At 42.1% G+C, this 20,333-nt stretch overlaps 1 protein-coding gene across 1 annotated transcript in view; it reads left to right on the top strand.

The window, feature by feature from the left end:
* The window catches only part of EIF2B3 (eukaryotic translation initiation factor 2B subunit gamma), a 101,064-nt gene that overhangs the window by 73,716 nt on the left and 7,015 nt on the right, over positions 1 to 20,333 (top strand). Inside the window, exons 7-10 of the mRNA XM_069479866.1 lie at positions 290 to 417; positions 1,718 to 1,908; positions 5,226 to 5,303; positions 5,854 to 6,002. Of these exons, the coding sequence (XP_069335967.1) occupies positions 290 to 417; positions 1,718 to 1,908; positions 5,226 to 5,303; positions 5,854 to 6,002 (546 nt within the window). The remainder of the gene's footprint in view (positions 1 to 289; positions 418 to 1,717; positions 1,909 to 5,225; positions 5,304 to 5,853; positions 6,003 to 20,333) is intronic.

The raw sequence follows: 20,333 nt of genomic DNA, 5'->3' as shown, positions 1-20,333 counted from the left end.
CATATCATCATCATATAGATGGGACTTTATGAAAAACTAGTTTCTGCTTTGACCAGGGGGAGACATTCTCAGATTCAGTACACAACTCTCCACCCCCAGCCTGAAGCTGATAAAGAGAACTCAGATCTTCTGCTTCTCCAGAACTGCCAGATCCGTGCCACATTTGATCTCTGTCAGTCCCAAAGTAGCACAAGAGGAGGGATTTTGCTTTGCCTTGGAGGCACAGAGTTTTTTTTATCCCATTAGGTTATGGACAGTTTTGTCATATTTGGCCACTCTTTCTTCCTAGGTCAATCACTTCTATCCGGAGTGAACTTATTCCATATCTAGTGAGAAAACAGTTTTCCTCAGCTTCCTCACAACAAGGACAAGAAGAAAAAGAGGAGGATCTGAAGAAAAAGGATCTGAAGTCCTTAGGTCAGTGCTTGGGTTGGTGCATTAAGAGGGGTAGGGGTAGCAGCACCTCTGGAGAGAGTGGTTGGGCAGCTTAGCCCAGCCCAACATGCTTGTCTCAAAGCAGCAGACTCTTGTCTAACCTACAGGGCAAGACAGGCTCACCAGCTTCACTCCCTGAGCTCTGGATAAGCTTGATCAGGCAGATCCTGTCACTGTGCTCTTCAGGGACAGCGTGATCGTGCCTCCGGCCCCATCCTCTGGTTCATAGCTGGTTTGGCTATATTCCTCACTAGACTATTTTATCTTTAAACTCTGCCTACCACTTCTCAGTTCCCCTGTTCTCTAGGCTCTGGGCAGCCCCATTCCTGATTAAACTCAGCCTCTTCTATCAAGGGAAGGAAGGTGAAGGAGTGTACAATTATAGTCTGACCAGAGGCCAATCAGACTGTCTCCGTTCCAGGATCTGGAGATGGGATTTGTCTTATTTGCTCTCATACCCCTAGTCCCTGGCCCAGTCCTAGGCTCATAGTAGATGTTCTGAAAACATATTTATCAAATGAATAAACAGAGACAGTATGGCATAATGGTTAAAGTTGTAGGCCTTGGCTGGCATTAAATAGAACTGGGTTTAAAATCTGACTTTGCCTCTTATTAGCTCTGTGACCTGAGTCAGGTTACTTACTCTCGTGATCCCAGTTTTCTTATCATAAAATAAAAGATATCAGAGGGTTGTTGTGAGACTTGAAAAACCGGAGCACAGGTATTCCGACTCCCAAGTTCTGTGCTCTTTCTTATCATAGCACAGCTACCTGATAAGGCAATAGAGACTAGTAGCACAAAGTCAACATGGCTCATCACAAACACCTGGACTCTTGATTGTGTTATTTCATGATTTACAAGGGTCATCTGTTTTATTTTCCCTATCGGTACTTGATTATTAAGCATTTTTATATCATACAATTCGAATATGCAGGAAAGCACATTGCCTCTTTTATTTGACTTAGTCTTTCAGGTTTTAGTGGGATTTTCCCAGGGTCCCTGTATTCATTGGTGAGTTCCAGGGGAAGAAGTGTAAGCTGTAACTTCTTTTAAAACTTGACTGAGAGCCAAATGCAGTGATGTGCCCCTGTAGTCTCAGCTACTTGGCAGGCTGAGATGGGCGGATTACTTGAATCTGAGAGTCCGAGGCCAGCCTAGGCAACATAGTATGACCTTGTCTCTTAAAAATTTTTTTTTTATATTTGTAAAAAAACCTTGATTGAGTCTGTATCCCTTCTGTTATCTCTCATTTTCTTGTTTGGTTTGGGTGTTTGTTCTGAAGATATTTACAGTTTTATAAAAGAAGAAAATACACTGACCTTGGCTCCCTTTGATACCTGTTGGAATGCCTGTCGAGGAGACAGGTGGGAAGACTTGTCCAGATCACAGGTGAACTGCTATGTCCACATCATGAAAGAGGGCCTCTGCTCTCGAGTAAGCACACTGGGACTCTACATGGAAGCAAACAGACAGGTGAGAGGATGAGTTTGGAAGAGGGATCATGGGGGCTTCTGCCCTAGAAACAGACTGAGCCACTTGTCTTAGTTCTTCCTAAGAAGAACTTCCTAAGTTCTTCCTCGCTACACATTAGAATCCCTCCCATTCCCACGATAGAGCAAGACCTGGCATGTCAAGGGAGACCATTAGGGTATCCAGGTGTAGCAAAAAGGGAAACAGAGAGCCTGGTATAGAGGCAGGGCCCTTGTGACTCCAAGGAAAGGCTAACTTCTGGCCTCTGGGTTCAGCAGCTTCCTCCTATTCCGTTCAGCATGGGGATGTCTGTAGTACTTACTTCATAAACAAGCAGATAAATATGATGTAATCATTATTAATACTTTGATGAGGCAAACAGGCATACAGAAGGAGTTTCCCTGAGAAAGTGAAGGAACAGAGTACAGAGTGGCCAGATGGCAAAGCCTCAAGGAAGGAATGTCTGTGAGAGAGAACTGTTTGGAAACAGCATTAGTGCTAACCCCTCCTTTTAACCCTGCAGTTTGTGAGATCTGGAGAAGAAATAGTTTCTACTGAAGGGGAAGCAGCACCCTCAAAGACCAGCCAGATCTTAGTGAAGGCAGGGGATGGAGAGGGGGATAGTAAAGATGTTGAGGGTGAAGGGGAGCTCTTTATTGTGTAGTGGGCACAGGAGGAAGTTTTAAGGAGGGAGGGATGTTAAGACTAGGAAAAGGAAATGTAGAGCAGTAACAGGTTTAGATGAGAACAGGAAAAGATAGATAATTGAGGGAGCTACACTGGGGTGTCATTCAAGGGTAATATGGGTTAGATAATGAAAAGATTAGCTGTTGACATTGCTCCTGGTAGAACTCTATGAAAACTGTCATTGCAGTTGCAGACTGGGGTGGGCAATGAGGGTAGAATGATATAAAAGATACTATTGAAAATTGGGATTGAAAAGCTTCTGCACAGCCAAGGAAACTATCACTAGAGCGAACAGACAACCTATAGAATGGGAGAAAATTTGCATGCTACACATCCGATAAAGGGCTAATAAATAGAATCTGTATAGAACTCAGGAAAATTAACAAGAAAAAATTAAACAACCCCATTAAAATTAAAAAGTGGGCAAAGGACATGAACAGAAACTTTTCTATTTTTTTTTTATTTATTTTATTTTATTTTTGAGACAGAGTCTTACTCTGTTGCCCAGGCTAGAGTGCTGTGGTGTCAGCCTAGCTCACAACAACCTCAAATTCCAGGGCTCAGGTGATCCTCCTGCCTCAGCCTCCCGAGTAGCTGGGACTACAGGTGCATGCCACTGTGCCCAGCTAATTTTTTCTATTTTTAGTTGCCCTGCTAATTTCTTTCTATTTTTTTTAGTAGAGACAGAGGCTCGCTCTTGTTGAGGCTGGTCTAACTCCTGACCTCAAGCGATCCTCCCGCCTTGGCCTCCCAGAGTGTTAGGATTACAGGTGTGAGTCACCACGCCTAGCCTAAACAGAAACTTTTCAAAAGAAGACAGACTAATGGCCAAAAGCATTATGAAAAATTGCTCAACATCTCTAATCATCAAGGAAATGCAAATCAAAACCACAGTGAGCTATCACTTAACTCCAGTGAGAATGGCTTTTATCAAAAAGTCCCAAAACAACAACTGTTGGCGTGGATGCAGAGAGATAGGAACAGTCATACACTGCTAGTATGACTGCTACTTATGGAAGGCAATGGGGAGATACCTCAAAGAACTAAAAGTAGACCTACCATTTGATCCAGCAATTCCACTACTGGGTATTTACCCAAAGGAAAAAAAGACATTCTATTATAAGGACATCTGCACTTGAATGTTTGTAGCAGCACGGTTCACAATTGCAAAGATGTAGAAACAACCCAAGTGCCCATCAATACATGAGCGATTAATAAAATGTGGTATATGTAAACTGTGGAGTACTACTCACCTCTTGTATTATCCTGGATGGAGCTGGAGCCCATTCTTTGAAGTCAAGTATCACAAGAATGGAAAAACAAGCACCACATGTACTCACCATTAAATTGGCACTGATAAATATTTTGTGCACATATGGAAGTAACATTCATCAGATGTTGGGCAGGTGGGAGAAGGGAGGAGAGGGTGGGTAAATTCACACCTAATGGGTGCATTGTGTACTTGCTCAGGGATGGGCATTCTTGTAGCTCTTACTCTGGCAGTGCAAAGGCAATATGTGTAACCAAAGTGTTTGTATCCCCATAATATTTTGAAATGAAATTAAAAAAGAAAAAGAAAATTGGGATTTAATCCCTGAAGAAAACCTGGCTTTAGAATCTTCATGACCCACACTATATGGTGTATGTAGCCACAGCCCCAGAGCTCAAGCTGGCCTCAACCTGGATTAGTTATAGATCCAAGGGAATCCCAAGAGAGAGCTAAAGAGAAATCACAGCTAGTCCCACATTTACCCATGACTCAAGTCTGTCAGGATGGTCTAGAAGCAGGTTCATGAATAGCAAATGACCTGAGACTGGAGAAATACCCTCTGAACTGCCTTCAGGAACTCTGCAGCAAACAGGCCTGAAAGGATTCGGTGTAATAGAGGAGATCCTAGGGCTAGAGGAGATCCTAGGAGCTGGGGATTAGCCCTCACGTGCCAGTGTAGCCAGTGCTGGCAAGGCTTCCCTCAGATAGTGTGGCTACCACACACAGTGCTCTGACCAGCATTCTGCCTGTGCCAGAGAATCACAGATACACACACTCTTTGTGCCTTCCTAATGGGCTGGGAGCCAAAGCCCCCCTCCCCATACCCCTAACCTTTTCGGTTTTCTCATACTGGAGAGAGAATAATTATGAACTTTTCATCATGTTTTCTTTTAGCTGTGAGTAACATGGATGCCTTCTTGGAGGTCTGTCCTTACTATGGAATTTGTCTAATATTGATCCTGTCCACACTTCATGCATGGCCACCGTGGTCCAGGGGGTGAGCAGGAATCTAGAGTGACTATGATCAGGACTCATCATGTTCCTTGCCCTCATCAGGCCTCCTTTTCCAAGAAGTGCTGCATGGGTGTCTCAAAGGCTTGTCTCACTGCCTCCCAGCCAAGGGATATGGCATTACTTTTAGGGAGGAACGCTCTCAGCTAATAGACTGAGGATAAGGCCATCTAGAAGCTGCTACATAAACAATCCTGGTCCTAGGGGAGATGCAGCAGCCTCCTGCTTTCCCTCACACAGACAGGAAGCTATGGCTGAGAACTTTCCACATCTCTGATTGGTCATTGGGTTCGACCTAAGGCGTTTGGGGGCATTTTTCTGGTCTTTGGTGACTAAAACTCTTTTCTTCAAGGTGCCCAAATTGCTGCCTGTTCTTTGTCCAGAAGAATCACTGATCCATTCATCAGCCCAGATTGTCAGCAAACACCTGGTAAGTGCTAGTGTGGGCAGAATGGGCATGGGACATTCTCTGGGGGCATTGAGACTTGTCCTTGAGAAGCTAGATTGAGGTCCTTAAGCCCTGAACCTCATTAGTCCCAGGAAAATCCCAGCTGGGTTCTGGTAAAATCTCACTCAAGAAAGCTACCTGGGCAAGTGCAAACCTGGTAAGGAAGGGTCCATTTATAGTGTTGGGACACAGACACACAGGAGTTTCAATCTGTTGTTCTTTTTACCTTGATTTGAGCACTCTCTTCAAGAGTACTCCTGTGCATATCTGTGCACATAAGTGCATGAGCATGTGTATATGTGTCTGGTTTTTTGATTTGTTTTCTTGGCAAGGGAGGGCCCATGCTTCAATATAGGTTTGAGTTGGTCTCAGAGATGCTGTGTGACCTGTGGCCCTAAGAAATACTGATGATGGTTCTTCCTGCTAAAGTGTCTCTATGGAAAGATCCCATTCGATCCTAGCTCAAGGGATTTGGAGGGAGGTTTACATCAGTTGAGATGGATGAACAAGGTTTTATATTTGCCTTCTGCAGGTTGGAGTTGACAGCCTCGTTGGGCCAGATACACAGATTGGAGAGAAGTCATCCATTAAGCGCTCAGTCATTGGTTCATCCTGTCTCATAAGAGATAGAGTGACTATTACCAATTGCCTTCTCATGAATTCGGTCACTGTGGAGGAAGGGTATGTTTCCCCTTATTCCTACTCGAGGCAAAGCTCCTGCTACACTTAGAAGGCTTTGGAATGCAATCCAGCCCGGGAAACAGCTCACCTTGGGGAGGGAAGGAAAGGGAAAAGGAAGAAAGAAGTAGTGTCAAGGCCCTTTATGGCCTTGGTTTTGCCTCCATAATGACATGATTTCTCAAAGCATTTCCATTGTGCTTCTCATATTTATGACAATTGTGGTCGTCGGAGAAGCTGCCTTCTCTTGTCTTGGTATCCTACATGATGGGGATGGCCATAATAGTGAGCCACTGGCAGTGCTGGAATGACACTGCACCAATTCCTAAGAGTCACCTTCCCCTATTCAGTACCCCAGAGCAGCCCTGAAGAAGGCAGAGGCCTAGGAGGAGTGGACATAAGATATACACTGCTTTTGAGGAAGAGCTTCTCTACAAGTTGTGGAGAATCTTCCCCAGTTGGAGATACTTTAGAGTATCCTAAAATCTTGGTTCATGAACAATCTGGACTTGGAGTGAGGAGACTTGAATAATGTTCAATGAGATTCTTCCTCTGTGTGGACCTCACGTTTTTCTATATATAAAATGCAAGCATAGGTGGTGGGAAAAAGGAATGATATCACCAGATCAATGGTTTTCAGGCTTTTTATAAAGGGAACTTTTTCTTTTTTTTTTTTTTTTTTTTTTGAGACAGAGTCTCGCTCTGTTGCCCGGGCTAGAGTGAGTGCCGTGGCGTCAGTCTAGCTCACAGCAACCTCAAACTCCTGGGCTTAAGTGATCCTACTGCCTCAGCCTCCTGAGTAGCTGGGACTACAGGCATGCGCCACCATGCCCGGCTAATTTTTTGTATATATATATTTTAGTTGTCCATATAATTTCTTTCTATTTTTAGTAGAGACGGGGTCTCGCTCTTGCTCAGGCTGGTCTTGAACTCCTGACCTCGAGCGATCCACCCGCCTCGGCCTCCCAGAGTGCTAGGATTACAGGCGTGAGCCACCACGCCCGGCCAAGGGAACTTTTTCTTAAGATAAATCTTACGTATCTTTCCTGAAGTGGCAGGGGAGAAAAAAAAAAAAAATCTTATGTAGAAACTCAATATTTAGAACCAATAAAATCATAGTTGCTCTGAATACAGTGGGGAGGGGGCACTTGTCCCTCCTGTAGAATGTGTAAGAGAGTCATAAAACTAATTTTGAAAACCCCTGGGCTGGATCAGCCTGAGATTTATTCTAGCTTTGACATCTGTTGATTTCTCTGTCCAGGAATTGACAGGAGAAAAGGATAGGGGAAGACCACAAGGCCAGTGAAAACTGAATTATCTCTCACAGCTGCCAGCAAAAGATTAGGGAAGCACTTTAGGGAGAGGAGCTGCCTTTACTCTTTAGGAAGAATGACTAGTAGAAGACAATAGACAGTATAATAAAAATCAGGAAAGTTGGTATATATAGAGATATTGGCTGTTGAGCTTTGTTCTCCACCCAGCCCACTTTCCCAACTTCCCATAATGCCTTCAGTTAGGAGTTTGGAAGAGGCTTGTCAAATATCTGGCTAGCCCAAGAAGAAAAACATAAATTTATTTGTATCAGAGATTTCTATCTAACAGCACAGTCAGATGATCACCGTGTAGTGAAGTTTACAGATGGCAAATTCTATTTTTATGCTCAGAGCTTCCAATCAGCATTTTTAGATCCCACTCCTAAATAAGTAGAGCAAAAAGACAAAAAGGTGGAACATAGAAAAGAAAATAAGACTAGAGGACGGCCGGGCGTGGTGGCTCACGCCTGTAATCCTAGCACTCTGGGAGGCCGAGGCGGGTGGATCGCTCGAGGTCAGGAGTTCGAGACCAGCCTGAGCAAGAGCGAGACCCCGTCTCTACTAAAAAATAGAAAGACATTATATGGACAACTAAAAATCTATACAGAAAAAATTAGCCGGGCATAGTGGCGCATGCCTGTAGTCCCAGCTACTCGGGAGGCTGAGGCAGTAGGATCGCTTAAGCCCAGGAGTTTGAGGTTGCTGTGAGCTAAGCTGACGCCACGGCACTCACTCTAGCCTGGGCAACAAAGTGAGACTCTGTCTCAACAAAAAAAAAAAAAAAAAAAAAAAGACTAGAGGACTAGTCCAGGAAGTCCATTATCTGAATAGGAGTTCCATAAAAAGAGAATTGAAAAAACAGAGGAAGAATATAAGAAAATGTCCCAGAACTGAAAGATACAAGTTAAGAGAATGAAAGGGCCCACTAAGTGCCCAACAAACACAATGGGTAAAAATAAGTCCACATCATTTTGAAACTTCAGAACACTGGAGACAAAACATGCTACAGATTTCCAGACTTATTACAGACTTATTAGTAGCAACTTATTACAGACTTATTAGTAGCAACAATAGAAACTATAATGGAACAATGCCTTCAAAATTGTGGAGGAAAGTTAATTTCAGTCTAGAATTGTATGCCAAGGCAAAGTGTTAAGCAAATGTGACAGTAGAATAAAAACATTTTCAGATATAAAAAAATCTCAAAAACTTTACTAGAAGATTTGTTCCACCACAATGAAGAGTAAACCAAGAAGAAAAATATAAGAAACAGATTCAACTCAGAAAAGCTCAAAAAGAATTCCATAGGAAGACAATGAAGGGAGATGAAGATGATAGCTTTGCATGAGGCATAAAGGGAACAGTTAACCCAGAATGGAAAAAAACCAAAGAACCAGAAAGGACTTATTCAGGAAGATGAAACTAATAAAATACCAGAAACATACAAACATATTGAAAGGAGATTTAGCCAACTGTTTAAAAGTTTGGGATTGAATTGGTGATATCATAGATTACCATCTAACAAAACAAGATAGTTATTAACTCTGGGAAGACAAAAAAATTGTACAGGTTAAGTATCCCTAATCCAAAAATCCAAAATGTTCTAAAATCTGAAACTTTTTGAGCATCGACATGGCACTGAAAGGAAATGCTCGTTAGAATATTTCAGATTTTGGATTTTTGGATTAGGGATACTGAACCGGTAAGTATAATGCAAATATTCCAAAATTTAAAAAAAAATCCAAAATCTAAATACTTTTGGTCCCAATCATTTCAGATAAGGGCTACTCAACCTGCATAATAAATGAAAAGACATCCTATGTGGCTCAGCTACAAGATAGAATTTACACAGTCATAATAAAGTAAACACTGTTGACCAAAGTTATACTATAACTCTATTGAAAGAATGAGGGATAGGAAGGGAAAGGTGGCACACTGGGGAAAGGAGAGCTAAATCCTTATCTTTCATTGTGGGAAGTCCATTGACAGTGCCTAAAACTGAAAAATCAAGAAATAGTAACACAAGTATGTTAATACCTAAAGACATGGAAGTAAATACTGAAATACTCAGCAAAAAGAACTTAAAGAGCTGCCTTTGGGAAGAGGGAAATGTGGAGTAGTGGGTAGCAGCGGACTGTTGTTTTTTTATAATAAAACCTTCAGAACTATTTGCTTTAACTACTAACTCTAATTGCCAAAAAAAAAAAAAAAAAAGCCAGAGTCTTGTGGTACACTGCTACTAGTGGTGTGCTGATAAATTGTTAACAACCAGCTCTCCAAAGGAAAAAATAAGTGACCTGATTTCTAACATCTGCTAATTTCTGTTGTATAAATTCTTCCCTTATGGCCAATAATATCACTGAACACTGAGTTGAGAAGAGGTGTTAATAATCTACTCTTCATGGCCGGGCGCGGTGGCTCACGCCTGTAATCCTAGCACTCTGGGAGGCCGAGGTGGGTGGATCACTCGAGGTCAGGAGTTCGAGAACAGCCTGAGCAAGAGCGAGACCCCGTCTCTACTAAAAATAGAAAGACATTATATGGACAACTAAAAATCTATATAGAAAAAATTAGCCGGGCATAGTGGCGCATGCCTGTAGTCCCAGCTACTTGGGAGGCTGAGGCAGTAGGATCGCTTAAGCCGAGGAGTCTGAGGTTGCTGTGAGCTAAGCTGACGCCACGGCACTCACTCTAGCCTGGGCAACAAAGTGAGACTCTGTCTCAACAACAAAAAAAAAAAAAATCTACTCTTCTACACTGAGACAAGTGCACTCTAGCACATAACTGATAGAGACCCATCTCAGATATTTCACTGATTTCTTAAACACTAAAGGACTCACTCTATGTTGAAGACTGTGCTGGGCAGCAAAAGAAATAAAACTATGTACGGTTTAATCTCTTCCCTCAAGGAATTTATAGACTATATGTAATAAGAAGTTATAGGTGCTATGGTAGAAATCTCTATGGTCACAAAGGAAGAAAGGATCAGGAAAGACTTGATTAAAGAAATGACCCTTGAGCTGAATCTTGAACAATGATTAGAGCCACCTGAACTGGAGAAAGGAATGTTCTAGTTACATGAAGAATGTGAACTATGAGAGAGCATATCGTACTCTAGAAACATCTCCTTATTTTAATCTTAGTTCAAATGTCACCTCTTCAGAGGAGGCTTCCCTCACTGCCCTATCAGAAGTAGTAACCTGTTCCACTAATCACCATTACATCAGCCTGCTTTATTATTTCCTTCATAGCAATATCATTATCTAGCCTTACCTTGTTTACTTGTCTCTCACAAGTATTGAGTTTCAGAATGTAAGTACTTTATCTTTCTGGTTCACTGTTATATCCTGAGGGCCCACAGGAACTCAGTCAGTATTTATTATATGAAAGAATGCTAAACCATTCATAATAACAGGAATATAGACTTCATAGAGGAATGGAGAGACAAAGCTGTACAGATGGATAAGGGCCACGTCATGGACTGTTCCCCAACGAGTTTGGTAGCTAATGGTAATTTAAGAGTTTAAAGCAAAGTGATAGCCAGGCGCGGTGGCTTACACCTGTAATGCTAGAACTCTGGGAGGCCTAGGCGGGTGGATCGTTTGAGCTCAGGAGTTCAAGACCAGCCTGAGCAAGAGTGAGACCCCGTCTCTACTAAAAATAGAAAGAAATTATGTGGACAACTAAAAATATATATAGGAAAAAAAATTAACTGGGTATGGTGGCACATGCCTGTAGTCCCAGCTACTTGGGAGGCTGAGGCAGGAGGATCGCTTGAGCCCAGGAGTTGGAGGTTTCTGTGAGCTAGGCTGATGCCACGGCACTCTAGCCTGGGCAACAGAGTGAGACTCTATCTCAAAAAAAAAAAAAAAAAAAGCAAAGTGATAACATGATTAAATTCACAGTTTAGGAAGATCATTTGGGCTGTGGTATGGAGGATGGTCTGAAGAGGGTAAACATGGAAGCAGGAAGAATATTGAAATAATCCTCGTAAAATAGAAGAGGTCCTAAACTAAGGGCTCATTTCAGTGGAGATGGAGAAGAGAGGTAATAAGGTGATAAAAACTATAAAAACATGGTGACTGCCTAGATATATGAGGTGAAAAAGAAATTAAGGAAAACTATCAGATTTCTTGCTTGAGCGATAAGGCTTCTGGTGTGCTGTTTACTAAGATAGAAATCAGTAGAGAATGAGCAACATTTGCAGGGTTGGCGGTGGGGAAAGATGAGTTCCATTTGGGACAAGTTCAGTGCATGGTGATGTGCAGGAGGCTTCAATATACAGGAACTCAGGAAAGAAGCTTGTGCTCAGGGTACAAATTTGGGAGTTATTGGCATAAAGGTGGTAACAGAAGCCTTGGGAGTGGATGAGATCACCCAGGGAGAGTGTGTGGCATGAAAAGAAAAGAAACCAAGACAAAACCTTTGGGAACATCAGCAATTTTAGATATAGGAAAAGTAATCTAAGGAGACTGACATGGAGTGAGCAAGGAAGAGATTTATGGGGTAAGGAGGAGGACAGTTGATAGGTGAAGCCCAGGTTTCTAGTTAGGGAAACAGGGTACAGGGTGACGCACTCTCTGAAATGAGGAAGGAGGGGCAGATTTGTGGGGAGATGAAGTCTGTTCTATGTAGGGCACAAAAGGTTGGAAGTGCCCATAGGATATCCAGGTGTGTGGAGGTGTCTAGTATTCAGTTTGTGATCAGAGGTTAGGAGAAGAGGTCAGACCCAGAGATAAAATCTTTATCTCTTTCCTGAATCATTGAGGTGTTCTCTATCTTATTTTTCTATCTTTCTTCCTTTCTCTTCCAAATCCACCCTTCTACCATTGCTCCTATGGATTAGAACATGAGCTTTGGAGTCAGGCAGCAAACTGAATCCTGGGTCTATCGATTATTACTCACTTAGAGAATTGGTCTTACTTCTTTGTGCCTGGTTTTCTCATTATAATATGGGGTAAAACTGAACTACCTCATAGGTTTATTGGTAGTACTTAATGAGTTAGTAAATGTAAAGCACTTAGAACATTGCTGGGACCATAGAATGTTAGTTGCTATTTTTATTTATATTATTACTATTACTTTATTCGCTTCACAAAGGTGGCATGTTGCCAGTGTTGTCTTTCTAAAGAATATCTCTGATCATATCCCTGGTCTATTAAAAAAAACTTTTGAAGGCTCTCATTACTTTTAGAAGAAAGCTGAAACTTTATAGTTTCTCATGATCTGGCTCCAACATTGAGTCTGGATTGTTAGACTGAGATGAGGCCTTAGATGTCATCCAATTTAACCACTACATTTTTACAGATAAATAAATTGTAGCATTCCATACTTTTTCCTAATTGCACCCCTGCTACTCCATGTCCCATTTCAGACTCCTGCCTAAGGCTGACAGACATCACCATTCTCTTGAAAACCAGAACTACACTTACCTTCATCCGTTTGATCACCTGGTTCCAGAGTAACTCATGAGGCTTTGTGCCTTCCATTCTCTTTCTCATCCTGTCTCAGACCTTCCAAGGAAGACAGTGGCATAACTTTCCCCTTTGCTCTAATTAGCAACCTCTCCCTCCCCTCCTGTGGGTGGGCAAAGGAGCAGCTCTCTAGCACCACATTAAAGTCCAGTGTTAGTGTCCTAATAGACATGAAGAGACTCGGTGAGGAAACCACAGCCCCCTAAGAAACTTGGATGACCTAATGAGATTTCTAGCTGGGGAAACAGTAAAAGGTTCAGATGGCTGCTGCTGCTATTTTATTTAAATAAAAAGGTTGAGGTAAAGCTATAGGCAGCCCACACGGGGCTAATGACTAGGAAGGCCATTAGAGATTACCCAATCCTGCAAATTATCTCCTGCTGATAAGATCAGACATCCTGTATCCCATATGAACTTTTTCCTATTATTTTGGCGTCACTTGGTTTTAATTACTTATGGTAAATTTGGGAAAGGTAATTAAATTGCAGTCACGTGAGACTTGATTACCTTGCTGCTATTACGTCTGGACTGAGTGGCAGGGTAGGAGCATAAATTTTGTCAGAAGGGATTTTCTCACATTCTTGGTGTGCTTGTCTCTGCCAGCAGTGGTGGGCTGCTGAGCTTTCTGGACAGTGGCTTGGATGCTTGCCCAACGTCCTCAGGGATTAAGGGATGCTAATAGGACCACCTTGGAGAAAGCGTAGGCGAGACTATACAGAGAAAGCTCCTGCCCATCTTTCTCATTTCTGCTACTTTATATGACAGCTGATGCTTAGGAATCCAAAGTCTAGTGAAAACTTCATTGTCAAGGCTTGAGTGTCAGTCCTGTGTTCTACATCTTTGGTCCTCTGGTCCTGAACAGCATCTCCTGCATTTTCCCCTAGTCTAAGGCCAATGACCAAATCAGCAGTCTAGAGTAGCACCTTTACGTGCAGGCAGACTGGAAAGCCAGGGTTTCACCTAAGTTTTCTGTGCTTTCTAAAGTTAGCAAGTGCAGCCTTCAGAGCCAGATGAGATATTACTGCTTCTCGTTGTTACCCTGAGTGTGCCCTTCAGCTACACTCAACTGACTTCCCCGCCCACTGGATCCCTTACTTTTCCACTTTCCTTTATTCCTGACATTCATTTTGCCTGAATTGCCTCTCTTTAGACCTCTTTACCTATAGAAATCCTACCCATCTCTAAAGGTCCAGTTCATATTCCACCTCTTCCATGTAGCCTTCTTGAATTGTCCTAGCCAGAAATTATTTCCCCTACCTCTGTGCTCCATGTGCCTGTAACATTTATTTATGCTCCTGTGGCAATGTGGCATTTACTGTATATTTCTTTTCTCTTCAACCAGACTATAAATTCCTTAAGTATAGAAATTCTTCTCCTAGACTTCGTATCCCCTAACTCCTTAACGCTGCACTTTTTATATATTAGATACCTTGTAAGTATTTACTGAATGAAAAATGGAGATCTCTGATTTGACCCCCCCTACTGTAATTGTCTGAGTACCTATCAAGAGATCCCTGCCTACTTCTAGAGCAAATAGTAGAGCAAGTGCTTCACTCTTTGAAGCTCACCTTGAGCTTTTTTTCATATGAAAAAAACAAAACCAGAGATGGAAGCTTCATCTATAATAAAATTAGATAACTGCCACATGTTCATATATAGGCTAAAGAATATCTGTAAGATATAATGAAATTTAGATCAAATCCAAAGAGAACACCAAGATTCATCCAGCATGAGGAAAAGGAACATAGATGAACCAAAGGAAAAATGGCAAGCAACGTTTTTGCAAACTATCAAGGCATACAGAACTGAAAGGGAAAAAAAAATCTATCAAGGCACATAGAAGGGAGAAAATCAGGCTGACTTCAGACTTTTTCTTGACAATATTTAAGTCCCGAAGACAGTGGAACAACATTTAGAGAATTTGAAGAGGAAGCAATTGTGACCTAAGAATCCTATAGCCAGTCAAATTATGGTTGATATATAAAAACATCAGAAATATTCCAGGGCTTAAGACATGCATCACCCATGAATCCTCTAGGAAACTCTACTTGAAGATGTAGCCAAGTAGAAAATGAAACTTATTAAAATAAGCTATTAACAAATGGGTACAGTGAGGTTTTGATCACTTGAGGTCAAGAGTTTGAGACCAGCCTGAGCAAGAGTGAGACCCTGTCTCTACAAAAAATAGAAAAATTAGCTCAGCATGGTGGCATGTGCCTGTAGTCCCAGCTACTCGGGAGGCTGAGGCAGAAGGATCACTTGAGCCCAGGAGGAGTTTGAGGTTGCAGGGAGCTATGATGATGCCACTGCACTCTACCCAGGGCAACAGAGCAAGACTGTCTCAAAGAAAAAAAAGAAAGAAAGAAAGGAAGGAAGGAAGGAAGGAAGGAAGGAAGGAAAGAACCCCACAAATGGGTAGTTTAAGGTATAAAAGTGAATCCTCTTAAATATAGGTCTATTAGAGGTAATTAGAGTTGCAAAAAAGAACATAATTGTTAAAAGAATTCTATGATTCTTCAGTCATACTCTTGAAAACACCAAATTATGAAACTTGGGGAAGATCCCCTAGACTTAAGGGGCTTCTAATGGCTTTTGGGTTCATTTCCTACCTTTAAACCATTTGCACTAAACCTGTCTTCTTAGGTGAAGAATTCTACAACTTAATTCTTTGGTGATTACATCTTTGCTTTGATTTCCCTCCAAACTTCTCTTTTAGTCTCTGCTTAGGGAATATAAGGGACATAGATTTCTTAGGAGGGAGACATTTCTCACCACTAACTTTATAGTGAAGGGAGGCACATAGAACTAAAAGAAATTTTCAACCTGCACGGTGGAGCCAGTACATTTTCATTTAGCGGACCCAAGAGCAAGAGTGACCAGAAACAAGAAAGATATTTCTTCAAGTATTATATCTCATTATATGAAGTAACCTGGATAAATCTCACAAATGTGATGTTGAAGGGGGAAAAGCAAGTTACAGAAGAATACATAGAGGGTGATAGAATTTATATAAAATTTTAAAACACCCAAAACAATACTACATGTTTAATATATGTAATAAAAATACTTAGGAACAATAAACACTACAGTCAAATAATGGTTACCCCTAGTGGGGAAGGAAGAAAATATGACCAAGGGAAGGTACCTAAAGGCCAGGTGGGATGGCTCACACCAGTAATCCCAGCACTTTGGGAGACTGAGGCAGGAGGATTGCTTGAGTCCAAAAGTTCAAGACCAGCCTAGGCAACATAGAGAGACGTTGTCTCTACAAAAAATTTTTTTAAATTAGCAGGGCATGGTGGAATACACCTGTAGTTCCAGCTACTCGGGAGGCTGAGGCAGGAGGATCACTTGAGCCCAGGAGTTCAAAATACAGTCAGCTATGATGCCACTGCACTCCAGCTTGGATGACAGAGCAAGACCCTGTCAATCAATCAATCTATAAAAAATAATACATGATTCTTTGTCTAGAGGGACATTTGGACCAGGGCCCCATGGGCTAAGGTTAAGAGGCTCCCCAGTGGAGAGATATGGGTGACTGAGCCATCATCTTTGAGCTAAAGTGGTTAGCTGGCCTAAAGCAGACCTTAATCACATACCTAGAAAAGCTACATGTAGCTCCAGTTCCATACTCTTCTTCCAGGATTATGAGTAGATTTATAAAGCCTGCCAGCTAATCTCCAGAGGAGAAGACCTGTCTGTCCTCAGTGTTACTGAGTAGTTTCGTGGCCCTTTGCCAAATACTGCCTAGTCAACAGCTGAGGCAGGAGCTCATGATACAATGGAGAGTCACTTACCACTGTACAGGCTTGGGCCTACTGCTTAATCTCCGCGAGCCTCAATTTTCTTTGTAAAAATTAGAATAAATATCATCGTCCCTGTAAGTTTGCTGAGAGGATTAAGTTATAAAATGAATGTAGAGTGTTTTGTACAATGACTGAGATGTATTAGACCTTAGGTATGTGCGAGTTCCTTGTATTCCCTAGAATGAACCAAAGAAAGTCCGAACTAAAGCCAGAAGAGGAGCAAGAATTTGGAGGCACTCTTGCTTCCCCAGTCAGGGCTTCCTCAGGTGTTGTGTGCCTGGCCAAGTAGTGATCTTACTATAGACCTCTTTTTTTTTCTTACGGCCCATCTCCACTGAAGCATTACAGTTTTCAGGGTAATTTCCCAATGCCTGAATCTTTGCTTAAAATTTGAACACACCACGTAGAAATGAGGACCAGGTCTCCATTAATCTCAGCCATCACTTAGCAGCTTCTTAAAGAACACAGCTAGGCACGTTTAAGCACAGTAGAGTCCTTAGTGCCAAGCTGAGAGTTAAAAGTAGAATGCAAAAACTGTAGTTCTGGTACTGAGGCAAGTTCTGTTTTTCGGCAACAGGAACTCGCCTCTCCTCCCTCCTTCAGCACTAATCAAAAAAGGCAGAGTCCTTGCTGTGGATCGGCAACCTACAGAAGGCTTGTTTGACATAGTCCTATCTGTCCATCCCCTCTAGCATGAGCAGTCACACTTCCAGTAAAATTCTTGATCTTGGAGTATCTTTCTGGATGAGGGAAATGTGTGTTGGGTTGAAATTTCTCCAAAATACCTCAGCCTTGCTAAGGGAGGTGATTTCTGACCACAGAAGTGATACTGGGAAATAGTTGAGGAGACAAATGGTCAGAAAAGAGCTTGACACTCAGTAAGCTGTTGTCAGATGTTCATCTCAAAGCCTTCCACAGATGCACTGACCGGGAGCCTCAGGAGAGCCAGCAGCTTTCCATCAACCCACCCATTTTTCCCTATCATATCTGCAGACTCTACAATAGTAGTTTATGTGTCTCAAAAAGTGTTACACATAAACTGAATAAGGCTGGGCACGGTGGCTGACACCTGTAATCCCAGCACTTTTTGAGGCCAAGGTGAGAGGATCACTTTGAGGTCAGGAATTTGAGACCAGCCTGGGCAACATAGTGAGAAGCTGTCTCTACAAAAAACAAAAATTAGCCAGGTGTGGTGGCACATGCCTGTAGTTCCAGCTACTTGGTAGGCTGAGGCAGGAGGATAGCTTGTACCTAGGAGTTGGAGGCTGCAGTGAGCTATGATCATGCCAGTTCGAGGCTGCAGTGAACTGTGATCACGCCACTGCACTCCAGCCTGGGCACAGAGGGAGACCCTGTCATAACTAACCAACAAATATACATACATACATACATACATACATAAAATCAATTAACTAACTAGATAAATCAACCAGTATGGGAGGGTTTTGAAGACCTCAATCAGACCTGCTAAACATAAGGAAAACCTATCTGTTGCTGTGGAAATTTGACCTCAATCATTCCAGCCTCTTCCTTGTAGAAACAGTTCCCACTTATATCCCAGGTTCCAAAATAGACATTTAATTGTCTCTAATTATGGCTGCTTGAGTTCCTGTTGGCTGTTTTTTGTCTGCTGACTACGTTTACCTCTTACCTAGCTCCAGAGCATGCATTCTTAGGCTCTTAAACTGCTGAGTAGGAAGCATACCCCTACTACTACCTTGGAAAAAGAAATGAGACTTTTCAGTGATAAATTAGTAGCCAGTTGCAAGCCAGCTCTGTTCCAGGAGCCTCTATTTCTAATGCTTTCTATACTTCCTTATCCTTTTGGGGGGAATTTCCCCCAAGGAGCAGGAACCACCCTAACTGCTGACTGGACCACTTTGCAAAATTAGGCAAGTTGGAAACCTCTGGAAGGTCCCGTAAAGCCCACCCACTGAGTGTATCCTGAGCCTGTGCCAAAAAGCAAACTAATGCTATCTCTGCCCATCTCTAGTCTACACCACAGAGGTGCTATGGCTTTGGCCTTTTGCTACTTTCCAACAGGCTTTAACCTTCTAGAAGAATAGAGATAAAGAAGACTCTGGAATGCCATGAAGTGCTAGAATTCCTTTCTGCATTTTACTAAATTTTGGCACTTAGGAAGGATCTTTTTTAATGGCGTGTGCATCAGTGTTTTCAGTCCTTGGAATGTCCTCTTCTCCACACCCCATGCCTCCTGGGTTGTTTGAGGATTTTTCCTTAGTTGGTTTGTTTTGTTTTGTTTAAAAGGGTGCTTAATACCCTCCTATCTTCCTCCTTCTCCCCATTCAGCTACCCATTTTATACTTTTCCCATTTCTGACTCAGGAGTATTGAATATTCCCTTATTAGAAAAGAGCTCCTTCCGCTAAGCCATCTCAACTCAGAATAGCAACTGAGCAGTTCTAGGTTTCCTCCAGTCTTTTTTCTTTTTAATTTCTTTGTATTACATTATTAATAAATGATGGATTCTGGAGTCAGGCAGACCTGGATTTGAATCCATTACTTAACAGTAATGTGGTTTTGGGTAAATGGTTTAAATGCTCTAAATCTGTTAACCTCATCTGTAAAATGTGGTTGTGATTATCTCTGCATCAGAGATAAAAATGGTACTCCCAGAATCATCTAGGAAGGTTTTTTGTTGGTATTTTTTTGTTTTGTTTTTTTTTTTGAGACAGAGTCTTGCTCTGTTGCCCAGGCTAGAGTGCCGTGGCATCAGCCTGGCTCACAGCAACCTCCAACTCCTGGGCTCAAGCAATCCTTCTGCCTCAGCCTCCCGAGTAGCTGGGACTACAGGCACCTGCCATGACGCCTGGCTAATTTTTTCTATTTTTAGTAGAGACAGGATCTCTCTCTTGCTCAGGCTGGTCTCTCGAGCTCCTGACCTCAAGTGATCCTCCAGCCTCGGCCTCCCAAAGTGCTAGGATTACAGACGTGAGCCACTGTGCCTGGCCTAGGAAGGTTTTTTTCTAATTAAAAACATAAAGCTCCTGAGCAGTGGCCACTTGTGACTGCAGCAGCCACTGCATAAAAAAAAAAAAAAAAATTAAGAAAAAAAAAACATAAAGCTCCCATCCCAGACCTACGAAAATGATTGATGGGGGCCAGGACACTGAGAGTGTTTTTGTTTATCTTTTTACACTACCCAGGTGATTTCTCAGATGAAATGGCTAGATTTATAAAAGTCACTCCTGTAATGTACACAGACAGCTGGGTGCAGTGGTACACACCTGTAGTCCCATCTACTCAGGGGGCAGAGGTGAGAGGACTACTTCAGGCCAGGAATTGAAATTCAGCCTGGACAAGTTTTTAAAATTAAAAGAAAAATGTACAGAGAGTATATGTTTAGCATTGTACCTGGCATAGAATAAATGTGCAATAAATGTTAGTGATGATTTTCAAAAGGACCTTTCCTCCCACCTACCAGTCTTCAGGAACCAGGAAGATGCTCTTTAAATTCATTTAAATGCTAAGGGCCAGTGATGCTGCTCCTGGGAATGTGCTTTAGGATGTGGAATAGTCTTTTATATGAAATAGAGCTGGTTTTAAAAATATCCTTTTTCCAGTTGTCTTCCTCTGAAAAAAATAATAAAAGAAAAAAATAAAATAAAAATATCCTTTTTAGCTGGGTACAATGGTATGCACCTATAGTCCCAGCTACTTGGGAGACTGAGGCAAGATTGTTTGAGCCTAGGAGTTCAAGGCCAGCATGGGCAACATAGCA

Source organism: Eulemur rufifrons, chromosome 8, assembly GCF_041146395.1.
Source record: "Eulemur rufifrons isolate Redbay chromosome 8, OSU_ERuf_1, whole genome shotgun sequence".
Classification (NCBI taxonomy): domain Eukaryota; kingdom Metazoa; phylum Chordata; class Mammalia; order Primates; family Lemuridae; genus Eulemur; species Eulemur rufifrons.
Note: the sequence above shows the minus strand (reverse complement) of the source record. Positions and strands in the feature narration are given on the sequence as shown.